The following is a 13,739-nucleotide window of genomic DNA, read 5'->3' on the forward strand; positions in this document are numbered from 1 at the left end:
TTTATTTTTTTACTTTCCCCATTAAACCCTAAAATATTTTCTATTTATGTAGTTTCATTTGTGGCAACTTCACCTTTGACTGTGTATATAGTATTATTTAGGATACAAGGAAAAGAAATGGAGCTGCATCAGGGGACATTCAGAATGGATATTAGGAAAAGATTTTTTACTGTGAAGGTGACTGGTCACTGGACCAGGCTCTGCAGGGAAGTGTTTGCAGCACCCAGCCTGTCAGAGCTCAAGAGGTATCTGGAAAACACTTAGTCACATGGTTTTAGGTACTCCTGTGAGGAGCAGGGAGTGAGAGTGCATGATATTTATGGGTCCTTTCCAACATGAGAACTTCTAGGACTCTGTGATTTCATAGAACCATAACATGCTTTCCTTCCCCTACCGCCCCACCTATTTTTTTTTTTTTTAAGAGCATGACTAAAGCTCTGTCCTAGTTTCCCTTCTGATTTTAGCTTGGCTAAGTGTAATGCTTATCCGGAAAAGTAGCATGGAGCTGATGTTCACCCCAAAGCTCTTTACAGTACTTTTTGCAATATGTTTCTACCACTTCCTTACTTCTTGGACATTGATGATGTTGGATACATTTCTTCCTCAATCTGGAGATCTGCACCATAAAGTAGCTGACCACAAAACTTACTGTAGCACTTAAACATTCATATTTATTTAGGTTAAAGTCTGGTGATAACAGTAGTTGTTTTTCTGCAGTGCCTAGAATTTGGAAATTTAACTGTACATGATTGCTTCAGGGTGACACACTGTTAAAATAATTTCACCCACTTTTTTTTTATTTTAGGGACGCAAGAGTGAGGCAGAGAAGTACTTCATGAAGGCTATTCAGCTGGATCCTACCAAAGGAAACTGCTACATGCATTATGGTATGTTTCACATAGATAGGATTTCAACACATATTCCAGGCTTGCTGTTAATCTCTCCAAGTGATTAAAGATTTGAAAAGTTCTATTGGCAAAATACCTTCTTTAAAAGGAAAGAAACTAATCTACCATATATTACTTCATTACAATTTTTCAATCATTGTAGAGGGAGAGGTAAAGATTTTCATTTTTTGCATAGCTTTCCTCCTATGAGAGGAATTTCAATATTGCTGCCTCTCTGGGAAAGAACTAAGGTGACTATTGCCATATGTCAAAGTTTCATGGCCTGGAATATTATTGTTAACAGTTTTGGCCTTACTTTACTGATTGTTAGTGGGTGGGCAACCAGAAGTTTTACTTTAGTGTGCATGAGTTCCATATATTGAAGTGTCTTACAGGCCTTACATCTACCTTCTTCCCAGCACTTGAAATGGCAAAGTATTACAAAAGGCTTTGACAAGTTGGCTGTATCTTTCCTTTTAAGTCATGTGTGTTGCATAAAGCACACAGTTAATTTGAAGGTATCTTTGTAACTTTGGATTGTTTTTGCTAGATGTGCCAAAACATTTCCAGATGTGTTTAGTCTCAGCGAACCAAAATTATTTATCTTTATGGACTCATTCTTACTGTATTTTAAAGCTGATAATGGACAAATCTTAAAATGCAGACTACGTTGTGCCAATTGGAACATAGAAAGTAATGTTTCATCTTAGTTTAGGAAGATGGTAGGGAACCACAAAACTCACACTATATATATATCTTTCTATATTATTTTAATTCCCTCTTCTGAGTCTACATGTAAAATAAATAAAAATGAATGGGCAAGAGGTAAAATTAATCTTACATAATAACCATGTTTTTACTCTGTGATATCTTTGTCTGAATTGCTCACATGTATTTGTTTGGTCCTATGCAGTATGAAATTCTGTGTGTTAGATTCCCAGAATCAACCTTTGGACTTAGAACATGTATTTAAATTAGTGTAGCCCAGTCTTGCATTATTCTGCATTCTGAAACGTTGCAGTTCCTAGCCTTGTCTTCTATTTATGCCTGTACAAGTAAAGATGATAGGGATATTTGTGCATATAAACCCCCTTATTTCAATTGTATGTAAGTGTTGTGCATATCTCAAGACAATAAGGAAAAGTTACAGCTGGTTGTTTCTTGAAATCCTACTCAAGATCCTTCCAGCCTTTGTTATTACGAAATTTGTCCTTAGTTATCAGGAAATGTTTGCATGCAAATTCAATGGTTGGTCCCAACAGTCCATCTCAGCAAATGATGTTAACATTTACTGTATTTTATTACAGGTCTGGAATTTTTTTCTTTTTTGCTCATTACTCATCAACTTGCTTGTCCTTTCCTGCAATACTTCCTCTGTCTCATTTTCAAGTACCCTACAGACTAAAAGCATGGTTATCCAAATCATCATTGATGTCTGATATACTGACTTCTTCATTACCAGATTACACTATTAATGTGGTGTGATATTTCCTAACTAAGATTATTCATTAAAAACATTGGAAAACTTTTCCTTTATTGTGCCCCAGGTTCAAAAGGTGGGTTCTGTCAGAGGTAATAATTGCAACATAAGCAAGGTTCTACTCAGCAGGTTAGGAGTGAAGGGCAAGATTTCATCAGTGTTTGGAATAACAGCATAGTAAAATGGGATGCTGAAGGGCAGTAGACACAAGAAGGTTCTCTTTAACCTTCTGGAGCATTATACCCAGAGAGCTCTTCTGAATCTGTGTGAAATCTTTTCATAATATAGCTTCTGATCACCTCACTGATTCAGTGATGTTATTCTACGTTTGTATCAGAGTAGCTATGAGAAAGATGTGGTCTGCTTCTACTTGGCTCTTGTGTCTGTGTAGTACAGCTGATCTCAAATCCTTGTCACTTTGGGCACACAGCTTTATAAAATTTGAAATAAATTATCCTTGCTTTTTCTTTCTTTCTTTCCCTTTCTCCTTTCTTTTCTTCCTAGCTTTGTTTCTCTTCTCTTTTCCACCTTTTATTGAATTAATGGGGGCTGTGTACAGTGTGTTACTAAGGGCATTCCAAATAATCCATTGGAGTGTCTAGTGAACACTTCAAGCTTTACCTCTCCATCTCATTAATTTGTTCCAGCACCTTGACACAGGTACATTCTACATCCTATATGCCAAGAGTTTAATTATGGGGAAATACATCCATATTTTGCATGTAAATCTTAGAGAAAATCTTAGACAAGGTTAGAAATTTCTTTTTTTCTTAGCATGAAGATATTGGAAGAGAGAATAAAGTAGTTGGCATCAGTCCTAAAAAAAGACGTACCTCACAAAGCAGCCAAATGAAAAGAGTGGTCAGCTGGGACATGACAGGGTGTTGATGGAGTAGCAGAAATAAATGGACTGAAGATTTTCTTCCAAGTGCACATGGATTGCATACACTTATAATTTGTGCTTCCAGGTTGTGCAGATGTTCTTTTTGACTTCTAACCTTCTGGACTTGGAGCTATGAGAAGAACTTTCAATATGCTGTATTTTTAAGAGGCTTACCTTTGTATTATTATGTTCTTTAATTCAAGCTGTAAGCCAAAGCTATTTTGAGGTATGACTTGGTGCAGGAGGCAGCTTATTTAATCACACGAAAATTTGGAGGGAGTGGAGCAGTTTCATGGTTTCTCCTTGAGAGATATCACCACAGCATGTCTCTCTGCTCAAGCTGGCATTGTAATTAATTTTGTATAGGTACTTGGCTGACTTTGGGTTTAAGGGGATTTAAGTTTTAAGCAGTGTTTCCCAGACTCACTGTGCTTGAAGATTTCTGAAGGGAGAAATAGTAGAAAAGATGAAGACATATAAATCCCTGTAGACTGCTGACATGATGCCATTTCACTGGACATAAGGGGAAGTGGCTTTTACTCTAGTGACCAGAGAGGGGATGGCAGTCCCCTCTCAGGTGGAAATGCAGGCTGATGCTCACCTGACCACCTTCCTTTTGCCCTTTTTTCCTTTCTACCTCTCATATGACACTTATCTGAACATCTGAACTTGGTGCAAAACCATTGTCTTACAAATACCTGAGCGTTGATTAGTGATCTGGTACAAGCTGCTCAGGTACACATTATGCTACCAGAAACACCTCACAGATGGAAGAGAGAAAATTCTCATGAATCAGGAAGAAGAGAGAGAGTAAAGAGTGAAGAAGCACTAATACTTTTTTTTTACACTACATACATGTTTTTGAACTAGAACACTGAAGGAATTTTTTTTATACTGAGTTTGAATGCTTTTGTAAGGTTTGTAGCTTTTAATTGGGTATTTTTAATACATATTTTCTAAAGACTGCCTAAAATGAACACTTTTGACTAAAAGAGGTCAAACTTATTTATTTATTTATTTTTTAATTTCCCTTTTTTTTCCTCTGGAAAAGTTTTCTTCCAACTGTCATACCCACATCTACTCATGATATGGGCAGTCATGCATCCCACTCTACTCTGAACATTTAATTCAAGCAGGCCATTTTGAATCCTGCAAGATCTCAGTAACATCGTTCTCAACAGATTGATGACATAATTGAAGTGGTCTCCATGGATTATTGATTCTTTCTCAGCTATGTGCCTTGATGAAATGAAAGGGATGAATCTAGGTGTCAGTCTGACAAACCACAAAGAGCTACCTATGAACTAAATACGTTAATAGGAACTGTCCTCTAAATATTTTAGCAATATAATGGCATATAAAGAGTCAGTACATCAAATTTGTTAACAAATGTGCCCAACATAGGGATGTTCAGTCAGGTCACACGAGTGCCCTTATGGCTCAGAGACTATGTAGTTTTGGAATATAGTATTTGGGTATATGACAAAGGAGGTATTTCTCTATTTCTGTCTGCACTGAGCCTGTCTCAGGAGAAGTTGAAGAAAGAGCATATATAAAATTTGGCAGTGCACAGAGATAAGGCACATTTCAAACAGTGACACACTTACATGCTCATCTCTTTAAAAAAAGAACAAAAACAAAATAAATTCTTCAGTAAGTAGGATGGAGTGTAATTGAGGAGTTTGAAATTGTTGAAAGCCTTCTGTACTAGCTTTCCCTTAAAGGAAAAACACCATAAATCTACAGTGATACTTGTTGTGTAACGAGTTTATCTCCAGAAGTGTCTTATTTTATTTATAATTTGCTGTTTAAAAACAAAAATATAATAATAATAATCATAACCATAAAAAAGACACCAAGCAACAAAACAAAGAAACCCCATACACAAAAAAAAAAAAACAAAAACCAAAACAAAGCAAAAGAAGAAACCAAACCTCACAAAAAACGCTGAATCAGAGTTCATTTTACTTATCTGCTAAATACAGGTTTTGCCACTATGTCTCTTAAAGTGCATATAGTGGCCTCTGTCCAAAATGAAAATGGAGTGGGGAATAAAAGAGAAAGACAAAGAAGGAGTGAGATTCCAAGATAAATGTGTGTAGAGGTCCTTCTCCCTTTTATTTATAATGGCATAATTGGAATAGAAAAGTCTGTAACCCAACAGGATGTTCTAATTAACTCTGTTTTATTAATAGCTGTTGAGACTTCCTTTTAAAATAGTTTCTTTTGAATAATACATTGTTTCAAATAACCCAAAACTGTTTAAAGATTCATTTTTATTATAAAAATTGATTATTCTCGTTATAAAACTACACATTCACTTAATTTGGCAGTTCACATTGATCATCTCCCTTTTTAAGTGCATTCCCAGTTAGAGATGTAAAACAAAAGGAGAATTTCAGATTATATAAAACTGAATTGTATTAGCTATATCCTCATTGAACTAAGAACAGATTAACATATTCCCAAATACACTTCTGTTTTTACATTGTCTTTCACTTTTGAATTTGTGATAATTTAAGAGTTATTTTTATAGATTTTCTTACATTATCTGTTTCTTTTTAAGCAAATTTAACTTCTTAAAGCTGTTTTTATTGTTTTTCGATTTCGTCCTAATCTTTCTAATCACTGTTACTACCAAGGGCTCTTATCCCTTTTTGATGCCTAAATTTTCACCTAAATTTATGAGCACTTTGTCTCTGTCTTACTTCCAAAGATGGCTGCTTTACCACTCCTATGTCACAGCCTGAAACTGGGTTGGAATTGCTATGGTTTAAGGATCAAAGTCTATTTCATTGAAATATCATAGCAGGGAGTTTTCAGGCACCATTTTTTCAGTCTTTAAGTCTTAGACTGAGATGTATTAATGAGTGTGAGAATTTTTATATATTTACAGGTGTGACCTGGTTTGTTTTTTTTTTTTTTCATAGATGTTTCTGCTTTGATTAAGGTTCAGTAAGGTGAAGTGTCAGGTCCTGAACTTCAGTCACAATGACTGCATACGGTCCTGCAGGCTGGGGGCAGAGTGGCTGGAAAGCTGCACAGAGGAAAAGTACCTGGGAGTGTTGGTTGTCAGCAGCTGAACATGAGCCAGCGTGTGCCCAGGTGGCCACAAGGCCAAAGGCATCCTGGCCTGGATCAGCAATAGTGTGGCCAGCAGGACCAGGGCAGGGATTGTCCCCCTGTACTTGACACTGGTGAGGCCACACCTCAAATCCTGTGTCTGGTTCTGGGCCTCTGACTGCAAGGAAGACATTGAGGTGCTGGGGAATGCCCAGAGAATGCCCAGAAGGCTGGGGAAGGGTCTGGAGCACAAGGCATTGTGAGGAAAAATGGCTGAGAAAACTGGAGTTGTTCAGCCTGGAGGAAAGGAGGCTCAGGCAGACCCTAAAAGTCTCTCCACCTATCTGAGAGGAGGCTATAGCCAGGTGAGGTTTGGTCTCTTCTCCCAGGTGACCAGTTACAGGATTAAAGGAAGTGGCCTCAAGCTGAGTCAGGGGAGGTTCATATTGGATGTCAGAAGAATTTCCTCACTGAAAGGGTAATTAAGCATTGGAACAGGGTGCCCAGAGAGGTGGTGGAGTCGCCATCACTGGAGATGTTCAAGAAGGGACTGGTCATCACACTTAGTATTATGTTTAGTGAGCATGGTGGTGGTCAGTCAAAAGTTGGACTTGATGATTGTTAAGGTCTTTTCCAAACTAAATTATTTTTTTGTGCTGTATGTGTAATATTTCCATGTAGTCATATTGTTGAGCTTGAGCCTTGTGTTTTTTCTATTCATTGACTGAAGAGCACCCTAGGAAAAGTTAAGATATTTTTCCCCATATTTAAGGAAAAGCTCCTATGAAGAAAGCAATGAACTACTGAAAAATAGAGTATCGATGTTGTGTTTATAATAAAGAGAAACATCAACAATGACCTGCTCATGAAATCTTACTAATTTCTTTAAGGGAATTTTATGAGGATGGTAGAAATGTCACCCTAGTCCACAGGTAGATCAGTGTTCACTTTTGTCCATGAAATAAATGAAACTTATCAAGCCATAAATCCAGTGAATGGATTATCGTGTTTCTGACTGACAGATGAGCTAAAATGCAGTATATACCAAATGATAAATAAAAGTGCTGCATTGGGAACCCTTGATGCTATGTGGTGATTTTGTATTGAGAAATTAAATCCCTTGATGAGATAGGGTCAAAGTGAACCAGATACAGTATGTCCATCACTAAGTCACTTCCCGATATGCACTGATGAAATTTTCTGCCAGTTACAGAGGTTTTCCCATTTTAAATCTTCTGGAAATCCTAACATTAGTATACAATGATTTTGTAGAGAAACTCTAAACAAGTTTATGACACTCAAATAATACATGTTCATAGAACATACGTAGCCTTTGGAGAAAGGGTTTCTCTGTCTTGATCATACCATGTGCCATCAAATCAGGATGCTGACTTTGGTCTATGGCTTATACCTGCTCCTGCAATATCAATAAACGTAATTCCAAGACAGGATTCCTAGACCTGAAACAGGAAGATGTAACTGTCTTGCAGAAAGACTTTATTAAGCTTCTAACCTTTCTGCTCCCAGAAGTCTCTCTATAAACTTCAGGAAAATCTTCAGCTACTACTAACCAACAGTATTTCTTACTTCCAAACTGAGACAAAAACTGAGCTGTTCAGAACAATCTACCAATTTTAAGTCCTTTTTGTCACTCTCTAGGCTACTGTTATCATACAACATTAAAAGATTATTACAGACCACTTTAATAATTACTTTTTCCAAACTCCCTTTAGAACCAATCACCAAGTGGAATGCAGTGGATTATTTCCAAACAAGCTAGGTCACTGACCTGAAATGCTGTGGAATTTCCATGCTTCTGGCTCTTCCCTTGGGTTTAGCTCTAAATCTGATAATTCTGACATCTCTAATACGTGGTTGACTCTGCTTCCTCAGCACAATATACTGGACTTCTTAAGAGATGTGAAATAGATAGTTCAGATCAGAGACAATGTTAGAAATGTGTCTGTATGCTTCTTCCATGTTGCCAAAATGTTGTGTTTCTGTAGGGGTGGAAAAATGAACATAAACAATGCTGGAGGCTTTGTGGCATGAACAGTGCTGGGGGCTTCTTTGCTAATGGTCATATGTTTTGACCTTTGAGTACTATCTCATGGGGATTTTTGTAGAGATAGCATGAAGCTGCTACAAAAGTGCAGCTGGATAGTTCTTTTTCAGCCAAATTCTGCATTTCCAAACCTTATACATCATCAGGTGTCTGGGAAATGATATAGTGTTCAGGATCTTCCTCAGTATTTGTAAATCATAAGATCCTCTGTAGTGTATATTTTCATCATTAATCTTTTGGATTGGTGAGAGCTTCCAGTGATCCAGATGTGGTCACAGGTTTAGTCATCAAGTCCCAAAGGTTTGCTAGTTATTTTTTTCTTTCTTATATGTGATCATGCTCTGAATGACATCCAGTGGTATATTTAGCACAACTGTAACAGATAAGTTTTTCAGACAAAGAAAAGGGTAAATAAAAAAAGAGTCTTTTCCAAACCAGTGCATATAATGACATTGCAGCACCTACTGGCTTTCTTAGTATTTCATTATATTTTATTTTCATGGAAGAATTTTCTCTATGGGAACTAATTAAAGGGAGAAAGTCTTCAGAAGTCCTTCCAACAAGAAACCAAGAGTACACCTTTAGATTAAGACAGAATGGAGTACAAGGAACAGCAAAAACTGAAATGCTGCTACCATTTAGGTGATTGTAATATAAGTTGCCTTTGTTTCTCCTATCACATCTTCCATGTCCAGCAAGAAATTGTCTAAACAGGCCTGGAAAAGTAGGATATTTAATCAAGCATTCCCTTGCTCTAGGAACTGCTCCTTCACAGCCAGTGAATCTGTTTTGAAACTCCTAAAGGAAACAGCTACATTAGGTCATGTCTGTTGACTTTGCATCTTGAAACATTGATTCATCACCTGAAACACTTGGGAAATCAATCCTCGCAGAAAAGGTCTCTCCTCGTTTCTTCCACTGGATGCAATTTAAATTTTCCATTTTGAAATCTCTGGTTGCTGCAGCAGACCTGAAGTTAGTAACTTCAGTGAAGTGGTAACTTCAGTGATGGTTCTGGTCATGCCACTGAGAATATAATTCTGCTCTCAAGACGTTATCTGCATCAAACAAGAAGCAATGCCTTGAGTCAGCCAGAATCTGCTCCCTCTTCTGATTTCTGTTGAAACTTGAAATGCTTTGAAAGCACCAGCAGATATTCAGCTTCAAATCCTCAATGCTGGATGTGCTGAAAGAACATCTAGTGAAGTTTATTACAAACAGATTTTACAGTTGAATCTTGGTAGAGCCACTTTTCATGTGGCTCATGTGGAAGTAAAAAACTCTTCTGAAGAAGATAAGAAGAAGAAGACTTGGTGAGAAATGTATATTAAAATAAGCAAATTCCTGTTCGGATGGCATTGAAGATTTTTGCATTATTATTCAGAAGGTAGTTTACTCAGTTTTGCTTGGATTACTAAAGATACCACCACACAAGTCTGTCATGGCAACCTGAGTAAATGCAGAACCAGCAGCATTCTGAGAACATTCAAGATCTTTTCAAAAGCAATACCAGCAAGATGAGTTATTTCAGAAATCTGCTGTTCTGGGACAGAGTACCTTAGTATGTTTGCCAGTGAGTAAAAGAGGGAACGTTTCAACTAAAAGATTGGTGCAAATTGCACTTTTCTCTAGTAAAATAAAGGCTCGCAGTGCCTGCAAAGAATAGTTAAGCCTGTTGTAGAGGGACACACGAATACCTTTGTGCTGTGAATATAAAAGATTTTTACATACAGACATATCCCAACCAATTCATACCTTTCTTGTTACAATAAAGCAGCAGAAGTACCAGTTCAAATGTATGGCTTTTAAATTGGTGGTGCATGTCTTACCAAATGCTGTCCTAGTGTTCATGATTGTTTTAGGGAGACAATTATACAGGATAGCGAGCTGTATGCTTTCATGTATGTGGATAAGTAGTTTTTTAAAATTGATAAAAGTTGAAAATAAACTGTTCTTTTCAATTGCTGGGAACTGGAAATTTTCTGTTTTTGTTTAAATTACATACATACTTATATCTTATTTTTCAGTAGATTGCATATATTGCCCCAAAACGTTTTGGTCAAATATAGACTCAAAACCACTCTTGATGGTTTGCAATGATAAGTAAATTTGAGCAAGGCTGTAGGTACAGGTTTCAGCAGCTTTAATGCTATTTCTGATTCTTAGATAGTTTAGGAAAAAATTACTAAGAGGATTATGAAATACTGAATCAGTTCTCTGCTATCAAAGGTCTTTAAGAGCTCTTACTCTTTAATGACTACATGTTTACTCTCACCCCTGTGCTTTCTAGAAAGAAAGATTTTTTTTTAAGCAACATTCCGGGCAAATAACAGCATTTCTAAAAGTCACATCTTTCCCTGAAGTACGGATTTCCCATTTCCAGTTTAGAAGAAGAATAATGAAAAATATTTTTTCCTCTAGAAAATGTGGTATTTGGAGCTGTTTTTTTAAAAGCTGTTGTGATTCCAAAAAACAGTCAGGCTACCATAATTTATGTTGTTGGCAAGAGCTGGAATCGTGACACCTGCAATAAGTAAGCTCTCTATGTGATGTTGGACAGTATCTCATAAATCATATGGTTTGCCCGCTGCTTTTCAGAGAAGAAAATCCTACATATAAATTTAGACCCACACAAGTGGTTCCTGAATGCAGGGACTTGCAGATCATACCTTCTGATCCACCTTCAACAACTTGCCAATATTACACCTTGTTAGTGCTCTTCTCTTGGGAATACCTCTTTATGGCTTTGACAGGAAAAGTTCAGAAGACTTTTTTTTAATGAAGAAAGCACAGCAGTAAACTGCCAATCCAGCTCATTCTTGTATTAATTTAGTAAATCAGATTTAAAGAAATGGCAGCTAATGTTCTCAAAATGCTATTTTTCTACTTAGGTACTTTAAATTAAATTGAGATGTGTGAATAAAATTAGTCTGCCTTTCAGGAGAAATTGGCAAATCAATTTTCAACTGAAAGTTTCCACCTTGTACTGGGTCTGGCTGGGATAGTGGTAACTTCATAGCAGCCTGGATGATGCCTCATTTTGGATTTGTACTAAAGCAGACTGGATAACACACCCCAATGTTTCGGCTGTTGCTGAATGGTGTTTGAGCAGTGTCAAGGCTTTCTCTTTTTGGGATGGGACATAGCTTGGACAGCTGACCTGAGCTGGCCAAAGGGATAGGTATAACATCCATATAACATCATGTTCAGCAATAAAAACTGAGGAGGAGAAGTAAAAAGCGTTTTGGCTTCTGAGGTGGCTTTGTTTGGAGACTGCCTGAGCATCACTATACCTGTGAGGAGTGATGAGAAATTTCATTCACTTTGCTGTTTGCTGTTTTACTTTTGGGGGCTTTTTTTCTTTCCCATATTAAGCTGTCTTTATCTTGATGCAGAGATATTCTTGATTTTGCTCTTCTGTTTTCTTCCCTCACCTTGTGTGAGTGCGTGGATACTGGCAGGGGACAAGCCACCATGCACCTGTACACTCAGGTACTTTTTCACTGACTGAGAAAGTTGCAGCATATTTTATTTGTAGCCCATGCAATTAAGGAAATCTTTGATCAGCAACCCTCCTCTGGATCCTCTCTAATAGCTTCAGGAACTTCTTATGTTATGGTGCCCAAAACTGCACACAATATTCACATTGAGATCAAACCACTGCAGAGTAGAGTGGGAAAATCACATCCCTCTACTGGCTTGCAGTGCCAGGGTACTGTGACTCATATCTACCTTGCTATCCACCAGGAACCTCAGATCCCTTTCCATGGTCCTGGTTTCCAGCATCTCATTGCCCAGTCTGTACATCCAGGGTTGCCCCATCCCATATGCAGAATCCAGCTCTTGCCCTCAGGGGAGTTGACAGCTCCTCTCAGTATCACGGGCAAACTTACTTAGTATGCCTTTAAGGCCTGCATCCAAGTCATTTATGAAGAGACCTGGCCCTAAAATGGAGCTCTGGAAGGGCTTGTGTATAGAGGATAACACAGTAGGTTTCATATATGCATCATCTACTTCTTACCCACTCAGCATGAGTTATTGCCACTTCCAGTACAGGGGAGAGATTGTGTATGGTAATGTACAGTCCTAGAATTTTCTTTTTTCGAGAACTGGGAGTTTTACTTTTATCTTCCTTCCTCCCCCTGGCTAAATGTATTAGTAGCACATCCACTTACCAGTGTTTCACTCTGCTAATCCAAGACTTTCGTTAGCAAAAGTACCTTAATGTTAACAATTTTGTGGCTGGTTTGCTTTAACATGGACTTAAAGATTAGGGATACTGTTTTGCTTCATTCATTGGAAGAGAGTTGGAATATTAGTTGGTCAAGCTTATTTCAAAGATTGCTCTTTAAAGAAAATAGGAATTTAGCCCAACTCGAAATATATGAACTATTTTATTTGATAGATTTACATGGAGAATTTTCAAATTCAAATCCGAGTTTGTCTTGCTGCATATAAGGCATACCCTGATGTGGTACCCAAAAGAAAAAAAAAAAAATCCGAAAAAAAATTAAAAGTAAACTTTTAGGTTTTGTCAGAATTTTTTTCCCTCTAGAAGAGACTTTCATTAAGAGACTTCCATTAACAGTTCAACCACTGATTTATAATTCTGAAGACAAATTAATTTCTTGTGGTCCAAACTGTTCTCAAACTATGTTTTCTTTTTGGTTTTTTATCTCTATTTAATTATTTATTTATTCATTCATTCCTTTTCCTGTGTGAGAAGGGTTTTTTTTGTAAATCATCTGGTTTTGGGCACAATAAGCACTAAGTATTGAACTGCATCAAAGTGTGGTACACAGGAGAGTGTGGATGTGACTAAAGCAAGCAAACTTTATGCAGTGAATTCAGGAAGGTACCACAATGTTTTTACAAGTTTTGCAGATCTGAATAATTAAGATACAGGAGACTGAGTAAATAATCTGCCAACTCTCCCAAGCTGAAATGTATCCACAGAGAAAACAAAAAGCTAAGAAAGCTGCCTTTCATCACTTTTTGTATTGAAATGATTCCTTCTGCAAAGGTCTTTGTTACACCAAAGCATCATTGGGTCTATGATGCTCATACAGACCTTGCTAGCTCTGATTAAGGGAATTTTTTTGCATAAAGACACAGCAAGTATGTAAGCAACAGGGAATGCATGAGGGAAGGGGGAAAGAAAAGACAGAAAATCCCTTACCAGGACAGAATATGATTTGCTCATGGTATATTGTTCCTGCTGAGGCTCGTGGTTAGTGGTGGCATGGCAGAGTTTTGGTTGAGAGACCTTACTTGACAAAGTAAGACAAAACGGAAGGATGGGATTCTGGAATGTATCACTAGGCTTTAGAATATCTTTTCCAAATGTAAAGGGGTATGTAG

At 37.3% G+C, this 13,739-nt stretch overlaps 1 protein-coding gene across 1 annotated transcript in view; it reads left to right on the forward strand.

Annotated features, from left to right (window-relative positions):
• Positions 1-13,739, forward strand: part of TMTC2 (transmembrane O-mannosyltransferase targeting cadherins 2) — a 233,093-nt gene that overhangs the window by 188,813 nt on the left and 30,541 nt on the right. The window contains exon 9 of the mRNA XM_014888760.2: positions 806-887. Coding sequence (XP_014744246.1) covers positions 806-887 — 82 coding nt within the window. The remainder of the gene's footprint in view (positions 1-805; positions 888-13,739) is intronic.

Source organism: Sturnus vulgaris, chromosome 5 (assembly GCF_052056855.1).
Source record: "Sturnus vulgaris isolate bStuVul1 chromosome 5, bStuVul1.hap1, whole genome shotgun sequence".
In the NCBI taxonomy this organism is placed as follows: Eukaryota; Metazoa; Chordata; class Aves; order Passeriformes; family Sturnidae; genus Sturnus; species Sturnus vulgaris.